General features: G+C 43.2%; 1 protein-coding gene across 2 annotated transcripts; it reads left to right on the forward strand.

Moving 5' to 3' along the window:
* Nucleotides 1-118: 118 nt before the first annotated feature.
* Nucleotides 119-20,005, forward strand: COG7 (component of oligomeric golgi complex 7). 2 transcript variants are annotated; one of them, NM_001277564.2, is made up of 17 exons: nucleotides 119-323; nucleotides 424-572; nucleotides 1,484-1,600; nucleotides 1,787-1,955; nucleotides 2,780-2,862; nucleotides 3,639-3,761; nucleotides 5,599-5,797; nucleotides 7,891-8,018; nucleotides 8,314-8,468; nucleotides 9,606-9,722; nucleotides 10,248-10,313; nucleotides 12,030-12,216; nucleotides 13,129-13,269; nucleotides 13,716-13,799; nucleotides 14,758-14,872; nucleotides 18,397-18,540; nucleotides 19,683-20,005. In NM_001277564.2, the coding sequence occupies exons 1-17, from the start codon at nucleotides 158-160 to the stop codon at nucleotides 19,847-19,849; spliced, it is 2,310 nt and encodes a 769-aa protein (NP_001264493.2). In that variant the 5' UTR covers nucleotides 119-157; the 3' UTR covers nucleotides 19,850-20,005. The 2 variants fall into 2 exon arrangements, with proteins under 2 accessions (NP_001264493.2, XP_040503314.1); XM_040647380.2 differs by lacking the exon at nucleotides 19,683-20,005 and having other exon boundaries at nucleotides 16,468-18,534.
* Nucleotides 20,006-20,228: the final 223 nt, after the last annotated feature.

Raw genomic sequence — 20,228 nt, forward strand, 5'->3', positions numbered from 1 at the left:
CCCGGCCTGGCCTCGTGTTGATTAACGTTTCCTGAGGCGGAGCTACCGAACCTGAGGGGTGGAGCGGCCCGGGCCCCGCCCTGGGGAGGGCCGGCGGTGCCGCGTCGTACGGCGGGTCGGGGCGGGGCGCGCTGCCTGCTGGGCCCGGAGCGGAACCATGGATATCTCCCGCTTCATGGCCGATGATTTCGAGGTGAAGAGCTGGGTGAACGCGGCCTTCAGGGCCGGGCAGCAGGACGCGCCCGGGCAGGCGGACGCCCACGCCTCCACCCTGGTGATGAAGCTGCAGGTGTTCATCCAGGAGGTCAACAACGTGGTGGAAGGTGACGGGCGGGCGGCGGGGACGTGGCTGCGTGCGTGTGGGACGGGCGTCACCTCCTTGCAGCTCTCAGCCCCGCGCTGCTGTGCCGTTCTGTCCCGCAGAAGCCAGCCAGCAGGCCCTGCACAGCATGCCCAGGGTGCTGCGCGAGGTGGAGGCCCTGCGGCAGGAGGCGGCCTTCCTGCGGGAGCAGATGGTGCTGGTCAAGGAGGACATCAGGAGGTTTGAGGAGGACACGGCGCAGTCGATGCAGGTGGGCTCCTGCCTTACTTGGTGACTGTTGGTGGCATGTGGAGTCCAGCGTTCACAGGGCTGTTTGTTCTGAACGGTCCAGTGAGCTAAAAATGCGTGAAATGGCTTCTTTAGTGTTAATAGGAGAAAAGTGAGCACCTGCAACACAGCCTGGTGCAGTCTGCATGTTGTAGAATGGTTTGGGTTGGAAGGGACCTCTAAAGGCTGTGTGGTCCCACTCCCTGCACTGAGCAGAGACACCCACAGCTCCATCAGTGCTCAGAGCTCCATCCAGCCTGACTGTGGGTGTGTGCAGGGATGGGGGCACCACCACCTCTCTGGGCACCCTGTGCCATTCCTCACCACCCTCATTGTAAAGCACTTCTTCCTCATATCTAATCTCTTCTTTTTTTAGTTTGAAACTGTTTCCCCTTACCCTATTGCAACAGATCTTGCTGAAGAATCTGTCCTCTCATAGTCCCTGTTTAGATACTGAAAAGCTGCTGTTGGGTCTCCCTGGAGCCTTCTTTTCTCCAGGCTGAACAGCCCCAGCTCTTCCAGCTTGTCCTCGTATCCATCTCTTAGCCTGTTCCTGTGTCTGTGTTGTTATGGACAGCTAAACAGTTCCATCAGCTACTGTTATCAATTGTAACGCTTATGGCCCAGGGTTCTCCCTGCTGATAGCTGGGTATGCAGCATCAGGCCAAGTGGCTGCAAAAGTATAAATCAAGGATTCAAGCCAACCTTTGGTTGTTTGGCTTTGGGAAGTTATTTTAATATCGCCAGCTCTTTTAGCCAACTTATGTCTGCTTCTAACAGCTGAGATCAGTTCACCCAGTTTTAAAATCCAAACTAAAAATACCTTTCATACTATAAGCAGCCGTGACAGTTACCTTTTGTATCAACAGGCAATGCTTTATTTTAACTTTGTAGGTCCTGGTGGAGATCGACCGAGTGAAATCTAGAATGCAGTTGGCTGCTGAGTCTCTTCAGGAAGCAGACAAATGGACTACATTAAGCGCAGATATCGAAGAGACCCTTAAAACACAGGTAGAGGCCACATAGTTCTTTGGTTCATAGTTCATTTAGTTCATAGGGTCTTTGGCCCTTCAGCTTTCCAGGAAAACTGTGTTTAAAAGCAGATTGTTGAAGTGATTTTAAGATGTTATTATGAAACAGGTATTAATGCTTTGTAATGTCACGTTTAGTAAGCTGGTTCTCCTTTTCTGGTGGCAGGATGTATCTGCAATTGCAGCCAAGCTAACAAGTATGCAGAGCAGCTTGGCTATGCTTGTGGATACGCCGGATTACTCTGAGAAGTGTGTGCATCTTGAGGCTCTGAAGAACCGCCTGGAGGCCATGGCCAGCCCACAGATTGTGGCTGCTTTTAACTCTCAGTCTGTAGGTTAGTAAGGCTTGATGTCATTTACTGTCAATGCAGTTTTTATTCAAAAAGTAAAATGTTGTTTGGGTAAGGAGATGTGTTTCCTAAAGGCCTTTGGCTGTGGGTTGTGTGCTTTTTGTGGTGCAGCCAGGTGCCAGCTCCTCTGAAAGTAATACAAACACATCACCAGAGAGTTTGTATTCTGTGACTTATGTAGCTGCAAAGCATTTACTTAAATGACTTTGTATTATAGTTTGTCTCCTCTCTGGGTCCTTTTTAGAAAAGAAAGGTCTCATTGCTAGTTTCTCTAACTCTGTGAGTGTTTTCTGGAGAGATCTATAGTCATTACCCTTGTGGTACAAAACAGACTTGTAGAGCACTTGAGTTTAAAGGCTTTGTCTGAAGAGCTAACTGCATCCTCAGTCAGTTTTGAGACTGCTAATTTAAGTAGCGGTTTGAAGAGCAGTGAAAGCAAAATGGAGGACTTTGTAAGATGTCCTTTAGTTTTGTAGATAGCAGCTTTTTTTTCTGGAAACTAATTTCATTCTAGGAATTGTTCTGGTTTTATCTGTCTTACTCTGGATGCTTTTATTTGTTATGGCATTAAATCAATTCATCATAAGTCCGCTGTGTGTTCTCATGTGAAAGGGGATGTTAGGCAGTTTTGTTCCTGCTTGAGAAGATGAGCAAACAAAAGATTAAAGTGTCCTTCTTTATGGGCCATTGTGCCCCTTTGCTTAAGAGAAGATTTCTCTTGCTCTGTTGGAGATGTGATCTCTTGATGGTGAAACATAACACCTACACTTGGAGATTGTTAACTGCCTATTTTTTTTTGTTTTGATTAGATCAGGCAAAAATGTTTGTGAAGGTCTTCACTGAAATTGATCGAATGCCTCAGCTTCTTGCTTATTATTATAAGTGTCACAAAGTAAGTATTTGGATGGTATTTTGTCATGGAGAAATGAAAACTTGAATTCTTGCTTGGCTTAGGCTGTAGGGGGAGCTGTTACATCACATTACCTGTTCTGTTCAGAGAAAGTGGAACCTATTCTCTTCCAGGTCTCGAACTTCTCCTGGCTCTTAACAACTTTGGTTACTCCTCATGTTTTGCAAGTAATCCTCCATTCAGGGCTTTGTGTTTCTTTTTTAAGATAGACATAGGATATGTGTGTTCCGCTTGAGTTATCTCTGTGGCTTGTAGTTGTTCTTGCTTTGCTTTTCTTGGAGGTGACAATGTCAGTAATAACTTCATTGCTGCAACCTGCCAGCTGCTGACTTCTGTAAACTCTTTTCAGGTAAGATTAAAAGTTGGAATTCCAGACAGTTCTGTAACCATAACCTGATCCTCAGCAGTTCTCTCATGACTGTGACTTTTGAGGATTAAGTTCAAGGCTAGGGCTTGTCAGGTATTTCAACTATTATGTGGGGATATCGGTTACAGTCTCATTTTATGAGTCAAATACCAATGTTAATTAAAACTTTGAATCCGCTAAGAAGCCTCCAGCTTCACACTGAAAGTTGGTTCCTTCTGTGGTGCTAAATTATATAGCAAAGTGTTACATTAAAATCTGTAGAGGAGAGTCAGGGTGGGTGTTGTGTTTTAGCAGAAGAGCTTTGCTTGAGATGATGTTGGTTTGCAATAACAAAATCTAGATCTGTGAGCTGTTGGTTCTCCTCTCAGAACAGTTCTTATTACCCCTGCAGGTGCAGCTGGTGGCAGTGTGGCAGGATCTTTGCCAGAGTGACTTAAGCTTGAATCGCCAGCTGACTGAACTGTATGACACACTCCTTGGGACCTGGCACTCGCAGCTTCAGTGGGCAACACAGGTGCAGTCACTGTTTCATACTGGTGGGAGAGCTGGTATGGGAGAGGGCAAGAATGACCACACTCTTCATTCTCATAAAGCTCAGAGTAATTCATCAGTATTCACTCTTTCAGTTATCCTGTGTCTTGTTGGCATAAGACAGGGCTTGCAACTTTCAGTCTCGTCTAACTCTTGCAGACAAGATTTGATTTCTGTTGTCCTATCAACAGCAAGGTTGCTATGTTATTGACATTAAAGCTGCTCTATCACTTTCATCTGTATCTTAAGTTAAATCTAATTTGTTGGTGTTGCAAATGTGTTCTGCTGCATGACAGTTAAAATGCCCCAGCTGATTTATCACTTATCCCGGAGGAAACCCTCAAGGTCGTACTGGAGCAATTTGTGTCACTTGGAATGAGATACTGGGGGGCTTCTGCTATCACTCCTTGAAGTTTTTCCTGACAAGGATAATGTGAGATCCCCAAAAGTTGTTGTCTTTCTTCAGTTAAATGAAGAAATGTGTTCATGTTGTTAAGCCTATAGGAATTTTTCATCCATGAAGGGTAGGAGATTCTTATCTTCATGTTACAAAGCTTGCTCCCAAGTGCTCAGCCTCATCCTGCAAAGGAGCTCAGTGTTTTCTTGCAATGTATTTTTTCTGCCTAATGATTGAATTATGGGTCAGGTGTCTTACATGTTAGCAGATATTTTTCTTAAACTGGGAATTGAAAGAGACTCTGGCAAGAGTCACAGTAAAAGGCTGTAACGTGTGTTATGTTACTAGAGTTGAGGGTGGTGCGTGTAAATAAAAGTTCCCAGCTGATTACAGTCTTAGTAGCCTTTCCTGTGCTGACTTCTGCTTATCTGACCACTAATTTGACTCATAATATAGTACTATTGCTTCACAACTTACCCATATGTGTATTTTTTTCCAACACACCTGTGTAAACTGAGTGTGCTGTTTTCAAACGCTGTTCTCTGCCAGCTGGCTATTCCAGTGACTACAGTGCCTGTGTTCTGCTGAATTCAGTTTTTGACAAACCTGCTGCTGCTGCATTTGAAGTACAGTTTCAATAGTGAAGTACCTGTAGACATAGGTTTATGTAACAGGTGGCCTGCATGCTAGACCAGTGAGATTCTTGCTGTCTTAGCAGACCTTCTTTGCGTTGTTACCATTGATGGGGTTTTATTCAGTTCTGTTTGGTTGGTGTTGTGTCATTTGAGGAATCTGCAATCTGTTAGTTCACAAAATGCCATCTTCTCAATCTGTGTATCACTGTCTGTCACCAATTGATAGTTCTTTTTAAACTATCAAAGCGTAATCACTTCAGACCTATTCTGGGGATATGTTTAATGTTTCGTGTTTCTGTAGTATTTTCAAAGTTCTGTGGTAGTTTCTGGCAATAAAGTCAGTGAGGGCCAAATAGCATTCAGTTCTCCTGTGTCCGCTTCTTTCCAGCAGTCCCGTTCCCTGCTGCTTTCTCTCCCAGCTGTTTACTTCCTGGCTTCAGCATCCTGTGTCTGCTGACAGCATCTGCACACCCATCTGCTCTGCCACTTCTGCCCCTCTCCTTCAGGAGGAAGGGAGACTTGCTGAGATATGGTGCTGCTGCTGTGAGGGCAGCTCCTGCTGGTGGGCAACAGCCCATGTCTGGGGCAAGGAGAGAAGGTATCAGCCTCTCAGCTGACAGAACCCACTCAGTTTGGAATTAGGACAGTGTGTCATTGTCTTTGCAGAGACAGTGATGTGCAGTTTGTGCATGGTGGGACTCTGTCTGGAAGCTGTCTGTTGCTCTCTGCTGCCTGTTGTGTTCCTCTGAGATAATGTGCTTTTGCTAATAGCTTTTCTGTTACCGCAGGTTTTCAAGAAACCCCACGAAGTTGTGACTGTGTTGCTGATTCAAACTCTAGGAGCATTGGTGCCATCCATCCCTGTCTGCCTCAGCACTGCCATGGAGAGAACGGGCCAGGAAACCAAGCTGAGCAAGCTGCTGGAGCTCTATGATGCCACCGTCCACTTTGCAAAAGGGCTGGAAATGGCCATGCTGCCAAATCTGAGTAGGGCTTCTGCACTGAATTTTTATTGCACTGTTCTGTCAACACCTCTGTACATCTCTGTTCTGAGATTTTGTTTAGTTTAACATGGAGGGAGAGATTACATCTTCTATCAGGTTTACCACTCTTCTATCAGGTTTACCACCACCATGGCATTTGTACCTTTGTGTGTGTGTGTTATGTTTGTGTACGTGTGTGTACAACTTAGGCTAAACATATTGACACGGCACTGAATGAGTTTACTAAAGCAGGCCTTTTCTGAGTATACTTACTGCCTTGGGTAAATAGTATTTAGCACTTTTCCTTTTACAAGCATTAGTGTTTCTTCTACCTAGCAGCTGAGGAAATATCTCCAAAGAAGCTAACCATGGAACCTATTGTGGAAGACCACAAAGAATTAAAGTTGAGGAGGTTCTTGGAATTAAGTAATATCTTACTAAATAAGTAAATTTCAACTAGGTTTTCTCTTCCATTAGATTTTTAAGTTATATTTGCAGCTTGTCTGTTGATACTGGATTGTATATTGATCAATTGATTGTATGGGACCAAGTATTATTTCTGAACTGTTCGTAGCTTATTCTTTAGCACCATCCTCGACATGTGATTCAGCTAACCAATGTTTTCTTGACCCTGTGATGTTTGTCACCTCTTTTTGGTCATGATTTGGTGAATAATTCCCACAAACCACAAAGCAGAAAGATGCAGTGTTTACATAGGTTTTATAACTTACTTGAACTGTAGGCTGTTTATAGTCTTATGTTAATCTGGTAGGGGCCCTTCAAAGACTAGGTATGGGAAAATCCTAAATTGGAGCATTTTTATGACGGCGTTTCCTGTTTTGATTCTTCATAACATTGTCTTGAGCTATTTAAACCCTTATTCTTACTTGATCATGTAAATTATGATTACTGGGTAGTTTCAGGGAAGTATGACTGTCATTGTGTCTGTCTTTGTTGTCTTCATGATTGTGTTTCGTCAGTCATTTTATATCCTTGGCTTGGCTTAATTTGTGGGTCATAATAGAAGAAATCAAAAAGAAATTGGAAAAATGGGAAATCCTAGAAGATAATAGTTCAGCAACTGTCTTCCTATTCTGTTTCCCAAGTGGGTATGTTTGCTTGTTTGTTTAAAAAAAAAAAAGAGGTTTAGTTCTTTATTACCATTTCTTATGCTGTCTGGTAAGATGTTTGGGAACAAAAAATATCTTAAGAATGGAAAGGCTAAGTGACTCAGCAGGACAGGGTCAAACTAGTTCCTACTTAGTGAGGGGAGGGTTCAGTTATGATTCATAGGATAATTCAGGTTGGAAGGGACCTCAGGAGGTGATCTAACCTGACCTCCTGTCAGATCAAGGTCCGCTAGGAGCTCAGGCCATGTTTCATGTTTTACTCCAGTCGGATCTTGACAGTATCCAGGCACGAGCTTTGGATAACCCATTGCATTATTTGGCTGTCTGTAGGGTGTAAAAGCTTTTGCTTATAACTGGAGTTCAAACTCGTTCTGGTTTGGTGCTAATTTGAGTTTGGCAAAACTTCGTGGCAACAACTGGTGTTTGGTTCTGACTCAAGAAGTCATCATTCACACCTGGCTTTTGTTTGGACTTGGTGCAGCTCTCTGCTCAGCAGAATGTCACTGGGAGCCTAAGCTCAAGGTTCCTTGGTTGATGAACATAACGGAGTAGTAGACCTAAGTAAATTGAATTACTGTCAGTTACTTCAAATACGAACCAGACTTTCTGATAAATTAGGATTGTACCCTTTTTGAGTTGTGACTGTAACGCGTTTCACCTCTCAGACAGTTTCAATACTTTACTGTAAATTGAAATATTTAATAGATTTTTGTCACCCAGGCTATTTTGAAGCAGTTATTGATTTTCTTGAGGTGCTTGTTGAAGCAGAACATCTTGGTTTTAAGAAGCAGGCAGTGATAATAATTTTGCTTAAGAAAAAAAGTCTTTGAGACTGAGAGTTGTTGGGCAACTTTGCAAGCTTACATAGACAGAGTGATCTACTTGAAGAACTCATGCGTGTTGCTTGAAATAAAGTTCTTAATGGTGCGTTCATTTACTTGTGGACTAAACTTCTGATTCTTTGTAGAGGAGCAGAACTTGGTAAAAGTGATGGAACTGGTAGAAGCGGTGTATCATCCATACAAGCCCTTTCAACTAAAGTATGGAGACCTCGAAGAAGAAAATCTGCTCATTCAGATCAGTGCAGTGCCTTTGGTAATGTAGCATTCTTTGCTCATCTATGTGGGGAGAGGCTTGAAACTTCTAGTAAATAACGAGGGTCTTTGGTATAGCCATTGCTCTCTTTTCTTTACCTTTTTGGCAATATTTTTCCTGTTTGTGTATTTAGTTACTGTTAAGTAAATTTTGCTGAGATAGCTCCTTTCTTCTGCTTTTTTTTACCCCTTAACAGGCACCGTGTAGATCTGCTAAATCTGCTGGAGAAAAACTATCAGATATTGCTGCCAATCCAGAGATGGCTTCAGCTTTTTAACTTTTTTGGTTTTTTTAGGAACATTGGGAAGTAATTGACTGTGTCCAGGAACTGAATCATTCAGTCAGCAAACTCTTCATTCTGGCTTCTGGAGCCATCGACAACTGCATTAAACTCACTGATGGACTGGGAGTATGTGGGCTCCTTAAGGCCCTGAAAGCTCTATTTGCAAAGTAAGGTGCTTCTAATTACACTGCTGCATGTATCCTAAGGGAGTAGCAAGCATTTGGCTTGTGGCCAGTGACTTTGTAGTTGATGAAAGGTGGCTGGGTGCTGAAGGTATCTATAACTGTAAAACGTGTCATTTGATATCCCCTTCTATCACTTCATTGAGGCAGTGACTGTTTCTCAGTGGAAAATTTGAGGATCTTGTGACTGAAGGGAAAACGTCCCTCAGCTGTTTTCTGTTCTACTTAGGCTGAATTTTGATTTTTAGTAAATACTTTTGAAAGGGGAAATGTTTCCAAGGACAGAATGTAAGAAAAACTAAGTTGATGGAAGTAGAACTCTTTTGGGAAGTATATGCTTATTGAGACAAGTGACTTTGTATTCACGTGCCTGTACATGCAAGACACCCTTGTGAGTGAGATTCACCCTAAGTTCTTGCCTTATTATAATTGACAGCCCATTTAGATGGTATTCCAGTGCTGATTACTTCCTTATTCTTTCCTGATATTGAAAGAGTTGCTCACAAGCTGTTACCTTGCCATTCTAGGGGGAAGAGGGAAAAGAAAAGTACAGTTCTCTGACCTCATCTCCTTTATAGGCAATTACATAGCAGTATGCATGCCATCAGCTTATGGGCATCATTTAGAAAACAAAATAAGTCTGAGGGGGAGAAACAAAATGTTCTTTTAAATTTGTTCTCATCTGGGAGTAGCTGAGAAAACAAATTCATGAGATTGTTGTCACTGTGTTCCTGGAACAAGGGCCAAGTGATGTTGGAGCAGTCTTATAAACTGTCTGCTCTCTCCTAGGAGAGGTGATTAGTGCAGTGATAACAAAAATGTCTTGCTCATACATCATCACAAGTGTGAGGAGTTCCTAGTAACTCATATGCAGCAAATTGAAGTAGCAAGCACGCAATCTGAGTTTCTCCCTGACTTCCAGTGTAGGCTTTAGTGGACAGTGGCTATTCAGGTCTTCATCTTGGGCTGAAACAAGTGTCTCTTTTGAATTGTTGTAATATTTCTGGTTCTTACTTCACTCTTGTAGAGGTCTGAGTGAGCAGATCACAGGATCTGCAGTAAGTTGCTCTCTGGACTATTGTCTCACACCAATACTTGCCTTTTCTCCATTTCTCATTACAGGTATACATCTGACTTTACAAATACACTGCAGTCGATACGAATGAAATGTAAACTGGATGATATTCCATCAGACTCCCTTTTCCAGGAGGACTGGACTGCATTCCAAAACTCTGTTCGGTAAAGGGGATTTTTTTTTGCATGTCTCAGAACTGATTTTTCTATCAGAGTTGGAAAGGAATTATGCAGGGTCAGTTTACGCAAGTTCTGAGTGCAGAATGCAGGGCTGTGCCTACTTAGCTGCAGTGCTTCTAGTAGCACTAGTATTAGTGGCTGGGTTTCAGGTTGCTGCTGGCATAGTAAGGACTGTGAGACCACCCCCACCCCATCTGGGACAAGACTGCATGTCATAACATTTGAAATACCAGCAGTTCTTAGAAATGTTCCCGGTGACACTGAGCTGGTATTAGCCACAATGACAGTAAATAATGTGTGGATGAGGCTGTCTGGCAAAAGTTTGACAGCAGGATGTTAAGCAATGGGTGCAGAGTTGGTAGCCATATTAAAAGTTGTCCTCTGAGGACTCAGGTTTGGTTATTGCGTTTTTAAAACTTTTTATTTACGCCTTCGTTAGGTGGACTCTCTAGGGATCTGGCATTATCTGCCTAAAATTACAAAATATGTTTTTGTCTTGTTCTTTCCCAGAATAATTACTACTTGTGGTGAGCTCCTTCGTCAGTGTGGAGACTTTGAGCAGCAATTGGCCAACAGGTAAGCGTTGCTGAACTGAATACATAAGGCATCATGATAAATAAGTTAAAAGATAATAAATCCCAAGGTGCTTTCCCTTTGTAGACTGTAAAGGGGAAAAAAGCCACAGTGGTTGTTTTCTCCCTGCCTTTTGAAGCATCAGAAATGGATCAGAAAGAGTTTGCCTCAATTCTGTGCTCTGAGGCAGTCATAAGAATCCATTTCCTTGGACAGATGGATGATGTGTCTTGTTCACCTGGCTGGCCATCAAATGGACTAGATTTTGCTGAGGAAGGAATTTGCCACTGGATCACCTTGTCACTATTCTAACCCCCTCTCCCTCCCCCACAATGACATGAGGTGTGAATCATTTGCCAGTATGCACCTATGTGTGCCTTGACTGATCAATTCCTTATAATGTGAGGACCCTAAAGCACAGTTAGCATGTTGGTCTTCTGTTGCTTGTAAACAGTGCACTGTTCAGCCTCTTGTATGTTCAGATGCTTTATTCTGACTGAAGTGGCTGTACGTGATATAGTACACAGCAGCCTGCAGCACCCAGGAGTTTATTCCATATTTTCTAGACTTGGAGAGCCCTCTTCTCCTTTTTTCAGCCCAGTATTTGTGCAGTCTTTGAGTTGCACAGTAGAGTGAGAGCTGGCTGTGATTGGTGCCTGCCACCAGTGAAGGCTCTCTCTCTTTAAGGGATGTAAAGACAGCATTGATGCTTAAAGGCACTTAGCAGTTCTTCAACAGTTAAAACTTGCATATGTTTTTCAGTTTCTTCTGCCTTGCCCAGAAGAGTTAACCTTGTACTGGAAAACTTGTATATAAAATAAGTATTCTATATATGTCTATGTGAATATATATTCATATAGGTATATATGTATGTGTACACGTTATGAATATAACTGCCACCAGTAAGCCAGGTCGCAGTCACCACTACGTTCGGTACAGCTTTACAGGTGCATTAAGCTGATCCACAAGGTGAGTTTGATCAGTTGGGTGATATGACCCAAAAGAACCTTGTTTGAAGAGGAGTGTTTTTCACTTAGATTGACAGACAGCAGTCGGAGTCTGCCTAATCAAACACTGTGCAGTGCAAAGGACAGAGGAACTTGGGCAGAAGTACCATGACTTCTGCTCATAAGCTGTTCATAAGTGCATGCCCTGAGCTACCTAGTGATCATACCAGAGAAAAGATTTATGTCCTGTATCTACTGCTTCTGAGACCCCAAAGGCAGTGGGGCTTAATTTGCTGTGCAAAAGGGAGTGTCCTGTTACTGCTATACATTTCCCTTCTGGAAGCTGTGAAAAGCTGGTTTCAAAACATTTCTACCAATACTTTGGAATATCTGCATGATCTCTTTGCAGTGATTTTGCTACTTTTTTTCCTCTTACTTTAGCATTCAACGGTTTTTTTTTTCCCTCTGTCTCTGGAGGGCTCACTGGGCAGTACACTGTTCAGTAGGAAGCTGTGGAGCCATCTGTGCTGCGGTCTTCCAGCTGTGGGAGGGAAGGTATGCAACTGAATCACCTGTCATCTCACGAGAGGGTAGAGCTATAATCACAGGCTGTGTCAAAAGGGTGACTGAGTCAGAGGCCCCAGTAGTTCTGACTGCTACTTTTTCTCTTATTTATGTTGAGATGCTGCCAGGGGTTTTCCTTGGAGCAACAGGAAGACAGCAGTACGAATGTTGCAGAATGTTGCTGGTGACTGTTTGCTCTTGTTTCTAGGATTTTGTCAACTGCTGGGAAGTATCTCTCGGACTCCTACAGCCCCTGTAGCTTTTCTGGCTTTCAGGATACCAGTGCTACAGAAAAGAAGAGCAATGTGAAGAATCCCTGGCAGGAATACAATTACCTTTTGAAGGAGAATCCGTCTGAGTATGCCAGCCTTATGGAAACACTGTACACCCTGAAGGTAGCCTACCTGGAGAGAGCCTGCCTTTATAGCAAGCTGCTCTTGGGGGCACGGTTGGAAGATAAGGCCTGGATTCCCCCATCAGAGTGATTACATTTAATCTTTTGATGAACTATGCTGAGAAATATACCAATCTGCTGAGTAATGAAATGTCCAAACCTAAGAAATCCAGGCTCGTTTCATCTCTTCCCTTTATCCCGTCTGTTCTGTGTGCAAACTCCTGTCTGTTCAGGTGGGGGAAATTCTGTCACAGAAAGCATTGGGATGATAGTGCTGATGATGGAGATCTCAAATTTTGCACTCCACATCTTCTCAAGACTTCCTTTGCCACTTACACTCCATTACCACATCTATTCTGAAATATAATTCTGCAAGATCATTTATGCATGCATTTGTGAACAGGGCAGAATGACTGTAGTTGTCATCTTGTAGAGTTGAGTTATGTTGGCTGTCATCGTGGACTTACAACAGTGAGGTCAAGTTTGATTTCTGCCTCTTATTTCCTCAAAACGTTTTGATTTCTTTTGTGCATAATTTACCTGCAATTTGTGCAGCTGTGCCATAAGTATGTTGACTTTAAACCTCTACCAAACAGTTCCACATGTGCTTTTCATGTAAAACACTTAGTTAATTGGAAGAATCGTTTCTCAGTATCTGGCCTGTGCTGGCACCTGGTATGGCTGGAAAGCGATGCTGAATTTTTTGTTAGAAATTTTGGGAAGCAGTGCTCAGTTTCTATGGCGAATAAGTAGTTGGAATAGGGCATCCTGAAGGAAACAGGCTCTATCATGGCAGAGGAACGCTCTTTTTATTAGAATGGCCTAATGAAGACCCCTTTGAGGATATCAACATAGCTTTTCTGTGGTCAGCTTAGTGCTGTCTGTGTGTAAAACTTCTGTGTATTTGTGTTAGGAGAAAGGTACGAGTAACCACAACTTGCTGTCTTCATCTCGATCTGCACTAAGCCGCCTCAACCAGCTGGCACACCACTTGGCTTTTGATTCTGTGTTTCTTCGCATCAAGCAACAGCTCTTACTTGTTTCAAAGATGGAGGTGAGTAATGGGAACACTGATCTGATCTGCTCTGTGGTGGGGTTTACCCATGGGATACCTTAGGGTGGAGTTCAGCTCAATATTGCTAACCTTTCTCATTTTCAGAACGTTTCCCTATGGCATCACCTTTCTCCCCTTGAGCAATGCTCAGTGGAAAACATCATTTGTGGCGGACAGCTGTTTGAAAGCTCTGATGTTTGTTTGAGATACTGTTTTTCTAATCTGTGTGAGCATGTATTTCCCATAGGGCCCTATGTGGAAAGGGTGTGTATGTTTTGGGGCTGTGGGAGGACAAGAGAAGCAGCTTTTTCACCATCTGTTTTCTGATTTCTAGTAGTTCATGGATAATCTTAGTTTGTGTCACTGAATGATCCCTTCCCAGAATACTTATAGACTTTATGTTCCAGAAAGCCATAGATCTGTTCTGCTGTTTGTTTGCTTTACAGAGTTGGACCTCTGGTGGTGTTGGTGAGACCCTGACAGAGGACCTGCCAAACTTCAGCCTGACTCCTCTGGAATATATCAGCAATGTAAGAGCATGAGAAGAAAGTTACTGGGAGCCCAACTCTGAGGGGAAGGGATCTCTTCTGTGTTTCACCATTTCTTAGCAAAATCTTAGCATTTGTTTAAATTGTAATATGATGGTGATAGATCCACTCAATGGCCCGGTCCTTGTTAATTGTGCCATTCTTTGTAGCTTTTATGAAATCTCTTTCAAATCCCAGAATAGCAAAATAACTTTTGGAGCACAAGGGGAGCTTCTTCTTAATTGAACTGGTCTGTTTTCTGTGTTAACTCTTGTAATGGGATGGGAAATGCCAGCTTCTGTTTGTAGTGGTGAATACTGAGCATAGCTTAGTAATGCAGCTCGTGTAGCAGAGAAGTTCCTGCAGTGTGTACTGGAGTGATTCAATCATACTGTGAAGCCAAAAAAGGCTTGAGCTCTTACCTTTCTAATCCCCGTATGACTTGTTGTTTTTTGTTTCTGATGGAATAACAATGAAACCTTTCTGCTGCTGGGGTGTCCTGAGCTGAAAGGTAGAGCGAGCTCATTACTGCTGAGGCACTCCTCAGTTAGGTGCTGCTGTCAGCATGGAAATTCCACTTGCATTCTCCTAGTTGGTGTTCTAAATTACTGCCAACTTTGCTGTTCAGATATTACAATTAGCTGCCAGCTTATGTTTTTAAAGCTTTATTTATTTATTTAATAGAAATGGGTATTCAGCCAAGCTGTGAGATAACTTTGTCACGAGTAGTTCTGATTTTAGCTGTCTGAGGACTTAAGTGAGGTTTGGGAAGTTCCTGGGAAGTGTATCAGGTAAAGTTTCAAGGGGAGGTTGCTACTGAATTTCCAGGTGTCTTTCTAACTAACACTTTTCAGCAGCAAATTGCATTCAGGTGTGGTTTGCTGCAGTTGACTTTTTTTCTCAAGCAAAGCACTTGCTTCACATTTGTTTGGTGACTCAGCTCTTTGTGCTTTTATTCTAGATTGGGCAATATATTATGTCGCTTCCTCTCCACCTTGAACCATTTGTCACGCAGGAGGATTCTGCTTTGGAACTGGCATTACATGCTGGAAAATTGCCTTATCCCCCTGAACAAGGTGAGGTGAAACCAAAGATGATGTGTCTGGTGGAAAGTTTTCACATCTTGGCCTTACGTGGGTATGATCTGTTATGGTAACAAAGCTGTTGGAGATCCGTTTTCTACCATCTGCTTGTGCTGTTTCTTCCAAGAGTCTCTAAATGATAAATAAACTTCTTTCCAGTTTTGTTCAAACTGGAAGCTTTAGTTCAGCTTATTTAAGTTTGTTGTTCATTAAAACTGACTGTGCATTGGATGCAGGGTGTGAATTACTACTGTTACCATAGCTGGAGCAGCATCTAATATCCTGGGTGCTTTCTCACGTGTAGTGTGAGTACCCGGTATGCTGTCTTTTGTCCTTTGAGGGTGGTATGTTGTCATTACCACTGTTTCTGGGGCGCTCACTTACAACACAGGTCTGTGGTGGCTTCAATTGGAGCTTGGGCTGCTATTGTCTCTGGCTTTGTATTTTTTTGCTTTGATAGTGTGGTAAAAGAGTTCTGGGAATGGATCAGGCCAAAAATAAGGTATTGTGCAGTGAGTTTTGCAGAACTGGTTTTCAGGCAGGAGAATGCCTTGAACCAGAAGTCATAGTGTGAGGGGGAGAAGCTGCAGGGAGTGAGGCTGCTTCGATCTTTCTCTAGCATAGCTTTTGCAGCTCTTAACTATGGCTCAATTGTAGTCCTGGGCCTTTGCTATTGCTGAGTTCTTCAGTGATGTTCTCATGCCCAATAAATTTCTGTTTTTCTGCTCCTTTTGCTGTGATCAAAATTCCTGTACTGCTGCAGTGCTTGTGTATGTGGTAAGTTGAAGCAGACCTGCATGGTCCTGTTAAAAGCAAATGAGCTTTTTGAGAAAACATTCTTAACTGCTGAAGATAATACTGGTCTTACAGCTGTTTTGACAAGAAGGAAGGGCTAAGTAATGAGCTTTGCCCTTGATATTTCAGGTCAGTACATCTCACTCTAGTACCTCCTATTAAGCTCAAAAGCAGTTTGTTGTGTTTCATTTAGTCCTTGAGGGACCATTTTTTGCCCTGCACATGGAGAGAAGGAAGCACTGGGGTGCCAAAGCTCTTACACTCAGACAGAAGACATCTGGGTCTGTGTCCAGAATTCAAGCAAAACAAGTCATTTTAAATCCACTTGGGGATAAAATAAATGGAGCTCCTTGAGCCTCACATTAAGACTTGCTTTACAGTTCCTGGTCGTTTTTGTTGCCTGTCCTCTGTTTCTGGTATTTCCATGTATTTCTTGAAATAAGGATGTCAGCACATGATACCATTTTCTAACTTTGCCTTTGTCATTATTGTGTAGAGGGCTGAGATAACTTTGCCTCGTTTGGTTTGATAGCCAAAGCTCTATACATCGCCAGGTTGTATTCTTCTTGCCACAGCCCAGTGCTAAGAATCTGTGTCAAAGTGAAAACCCAGTGACAGAAAGGGCTTCGCAGTGTCACTGCTTTTCAGAGCAACATTCTGAGTTATTGATGTCCAAGATAGTTTGCTTTGTATTTGACAATATTAAAATGTGCTTGGTTTGTGTTTAGCTGTATTTGTGTACTGGGAGGTGGCAGGGAGGAAATTCTTGTGAACTAATCGTCTTGTTTGAACAGGTTCTCAACTTAGCTTTTATGGCTTCTGCTCCTTATCATGTCTACTGCTGTACAGTTCACGGAGTGGCTTGGCTGCCTAACAGCCTGATAAAGGAGAAGCCTTGCTCCAGCTTTGCAGTCCTGCCCTTTCCTTTGTGCTGATTGCGTGGTATGGCCGTATCCACTCTTTATCATCCACCAACAGGAAAGTGTTCTTTTTTTGTGTGTTTTCTTTTCCTTCTGGACTTGTTTCTCTCAAATTATGTCAATAAAGGGGATTTAAATCAGCTTCCTGAAAGTCCTGCGACACACCAGAGATGTGCAGGAGTGCAGAGCAAGGGACAAGTGAAGAGATGGAATCTTCTAACTGTGTTTAGAAGCAGTGAATTGTTAGTTTGGCTGGCCCTCTTGTGTGATGCCCCCGCATCGCTGGTCATGTGGTGTGTTCTTGTCCCCAGCCAGTATCCAAACTGGGGTTCTCAAGGCAGCTGCAGGAACTGACACAGCATGAAGTAGCTCAGCTGTCAGACCCTGATGAAATCTGCAGAGAATGTCCCATAAGCTTAATCTTACCTTTATCAGTTGTTGTGTTAAGCTAACAAACAGAAGGTGGCCACCTCTGTGGTCTTCTGTGACCTCACTCAGAACCAAACACCATTCATTTGTTGTTAGGGAAAGGAGAGAGGTTCACTGAGCTCTTTTCCACAGGAAAAGGTTATTTGTTCTTAAGCAGGATAGTAATGCTGTTAGTAAACAGGCCTTCTCCCCATCTCTTTCCTCTGTAAATCCAGGAAAGAACCTCCAGTTATACCCTATGTGACATGCTAAGCTGCGCCTATCTGTTATAAAGGTTAGGAGCCCATGGTCAGAAACTGCTCTGCAGTCTGTCTTGTTTCAGGACAGGTTCTGCATCTTTGGGAATTTATTTCCTTAACGTCCACCCCTGTGTTCTGTCCCTGTAGTCAGGATCTTTCTCAGAAGGACACAATTCGGAAATGTTGACCAGTTAAATGTCTTTTCCATACTGTTTCAGTTCCAGCTGCAAAGTCATTAAAGCTCCACTGCTGCCTTTGCTACCTGAGTTTTAGTGGTCAGATACCAGCAGGAATGATAAAAAAAAAAATGCACTGAAGGAAGTGCAGTGGCTGCTGAGACAGCAGTGGTGCAGTTGCCTCCTTGAGACTTTCTCCCTAGAACACACTTCAGAAGCCCTGAGGAGTTCTTTCTATATATTTTTTTTCACTCATTCCTTGCAGCAAGCTGAGTTTTGGCTCACATCCATTCTTCACATGGCTGTTCATACCTGTTGTTCGTATCCTGTTGTGTTTAACAGTGTTACTTGTCAGCAGGCTGGCAGCCCAGGATCATTGGCTGCGGTTTGTCTCCTGACAGCGTTGACGGTCAGAGCCAACATTGCGTAGGGCTTGGTATTTCTCACCTTCTTTTGTAGCCTTCTGAGAATGCACACTTGAGGTTTTAACACTATTTCATCAGCTTGAAGTATTTGCGTGTTTGATGGTTTTAGCTTTCAGAATGCTGATGAACCCCGTGTGCCTTAAAGACACTGAAAAAAAAACTGAGTCTTTGTCGTGGTTGTAGTTTATAGAATGGGCCTTGAAGATGATCCTATAGAATGTGCCAGGGAATGGCTCTGATCTTAGCCTGCTCACCAGTCAGCCCTTCAGAAATTGTCTGGAGGAGTGAAAGAGGAAAGAAAGTGTTTGGGGTCCTGAGCTAACTTTCCATACTACTGTGCATTGTGGAAGATGTGTAGCTGCTCTGTTTGCTCCAAAACCAGCTGATAAACTGAATCCTAATGAATTCCTTAATGTCTTCTTGAAGAAACAGTCAACCGTTTACAGATTGTCTGGTTACAAAACCAGAAAATGAAGGTGAGTGAGACTGCTGATCTCTAATTTGCTATTCTGCTAACGTGAATTTTCTGTCCAGGAGATGAACTACCCGAGCTGGACAACATGGCTGACTACTGGTTGGGCTCCATTGCCAGAGCTACGATGCAGACCTACTGCGAAGTCATCCTGCAGATACCAGAGCTCACAGTGCATTCAACAAAGCAGCTTTCCACAGACATTGGTAAGGCTGGTGCATGTGTTGTCCTGAGAAGCATTGCTGTGGCACGTTGGGTTCTTTCATTGGTTTAGGAACTGCAGTGTGGGTTTCTCCCTTCAGTCGTGAGCGTGTTTATCTGGCACACTGAGTGGAGGAGTGAGTGGTTCACAGCTCATGCATTGTTTGGTTGCATCCCTCTTTGAGGGAAAGGTGGTTTTCCAGTAGGTGCTCCTGCTATTTCCTGCTCTGTTTTTTGTCTGTCAGAGTCATCCTGAATGGAGACAATTTCCTTACAGCCAGCCTTAGCAAGGAATACATTTATATGTAACCTTTTATGTGTGACACTGCCCTTTCCCTCCTTATCAGAATGCTGTGCACTGCCAGTAGATGTCATATTTAGAATATACAGTGTGTGCTGAGTCTACGTGCTCCAGTGAGCTACGAAGAGGGCACCTAGTTGATTTCTTCAATCCACATGATAGCTGAAGTAGGAGAAATCAGCCACAGGCTTTCTAAAAGTCACTGTGGGGCACCTGACACCATCATCCTTTATTTACAAAACCTGTCAGATCTGCTCTTCTGCGATGATTAACTTACAGCCCTTCTGCACTGAAGGTGTGAGATGACTGAAGTTACTTTCAACGTGGAGAAACTTTCAAGAACAGAGTGAGACAGTTGGCACATATCTGCTTCTGTCTTCTCCCACGCCATGCAGAGTGACTGAGGGAGGACTGATAGGAAGGTGTTGGGAAAGTGGTTCTGTAGTACACTGAGGTGTCTGTTTCTTATCCTAAGTTCATGAGAGTGTCACCACGAGACCACTGCAGTGATTGGTAAAACAAGTTATCTTCAAAGCTCTTTGCCTTTGAAAATGCAATTGTGATCTGTGACCATGGTGGCTGACCACCCTGGGAATGTCATGGGCAGACCATGAAATGTGGCAGAATGTGTCTCAGGCCTCTGAAGAGAACAGTTATCTGAGCTAGTGTACAGGAAGCCAAAGATACTCATCAGTACAGTTAGATTCCAAATACACTGCAGTTTTTCTGTGGTTTTTAGCTAGCAGTGACAGAATTCTGGTTACCATAAAGAACAGCTTTTATTTGGGTGTTGTTTGCACAGAGCTTGTTGCCTGTTCAACTACGTGTTTATCTTTCATCTTGCAGATTATCTAATAAATGTGATGGATGCCCTTGGCCTTCAGCCATCAAGAACACTGCAAAATATTGTAACTCTGTTGAAGGCAAAGCCAGAGGACTACAGGCAAGCTGCAAAAAGTGTGCCTCGCAGGATGGTCAGCAGCATTGCTGCAATGAGGGGCCTGGAGTGTTAGCTGTGATGCCCACTGCTGGTCACAGCTCAAGGGCTGAACTGGTTTTGGTTTTCTATTTGATTCCATATAAACTTTGCGAGGACTGTGAAAATATCTCTGGAAATGAGGAGGATTTATTTCTGAATAATGTCTAATAAAAACCTTTATCTAGGAAAAGCTGGTTCCATTTTTCCATCTTGAAAAGCATGGAAATGCATCCTGCAACCAAATCTACCGAAAGCTACCTAGATGATATTGAACAGACCAAACAGTGCTGACCTGTAAGCAGGAATGTTCTGCTGCTCACTGGGAGGTCCGTGCTTCGTGGCGGTGAGATGACTGGCTTTGTCAGAGCAGTTTAATCAACTCTGAATCTGCAATTATGGGGTAGGTGCAACAG

The sequence above is a fragment of the Gallus gallus genome, chromosome 14 (assembly GCF_016699485.2).
Source record: "Gallus gallus isolate bGalGal1 chromosome 14, bGalGal1.mat.broiler.GRCg7b, whole genome shotgun sequence".
NCBI classification, from domain to species: Eukaryota; Metazoa; Chordata; class Aves; order Galliformes; family Phasianidae; genus Gallus; species Gallus gallus.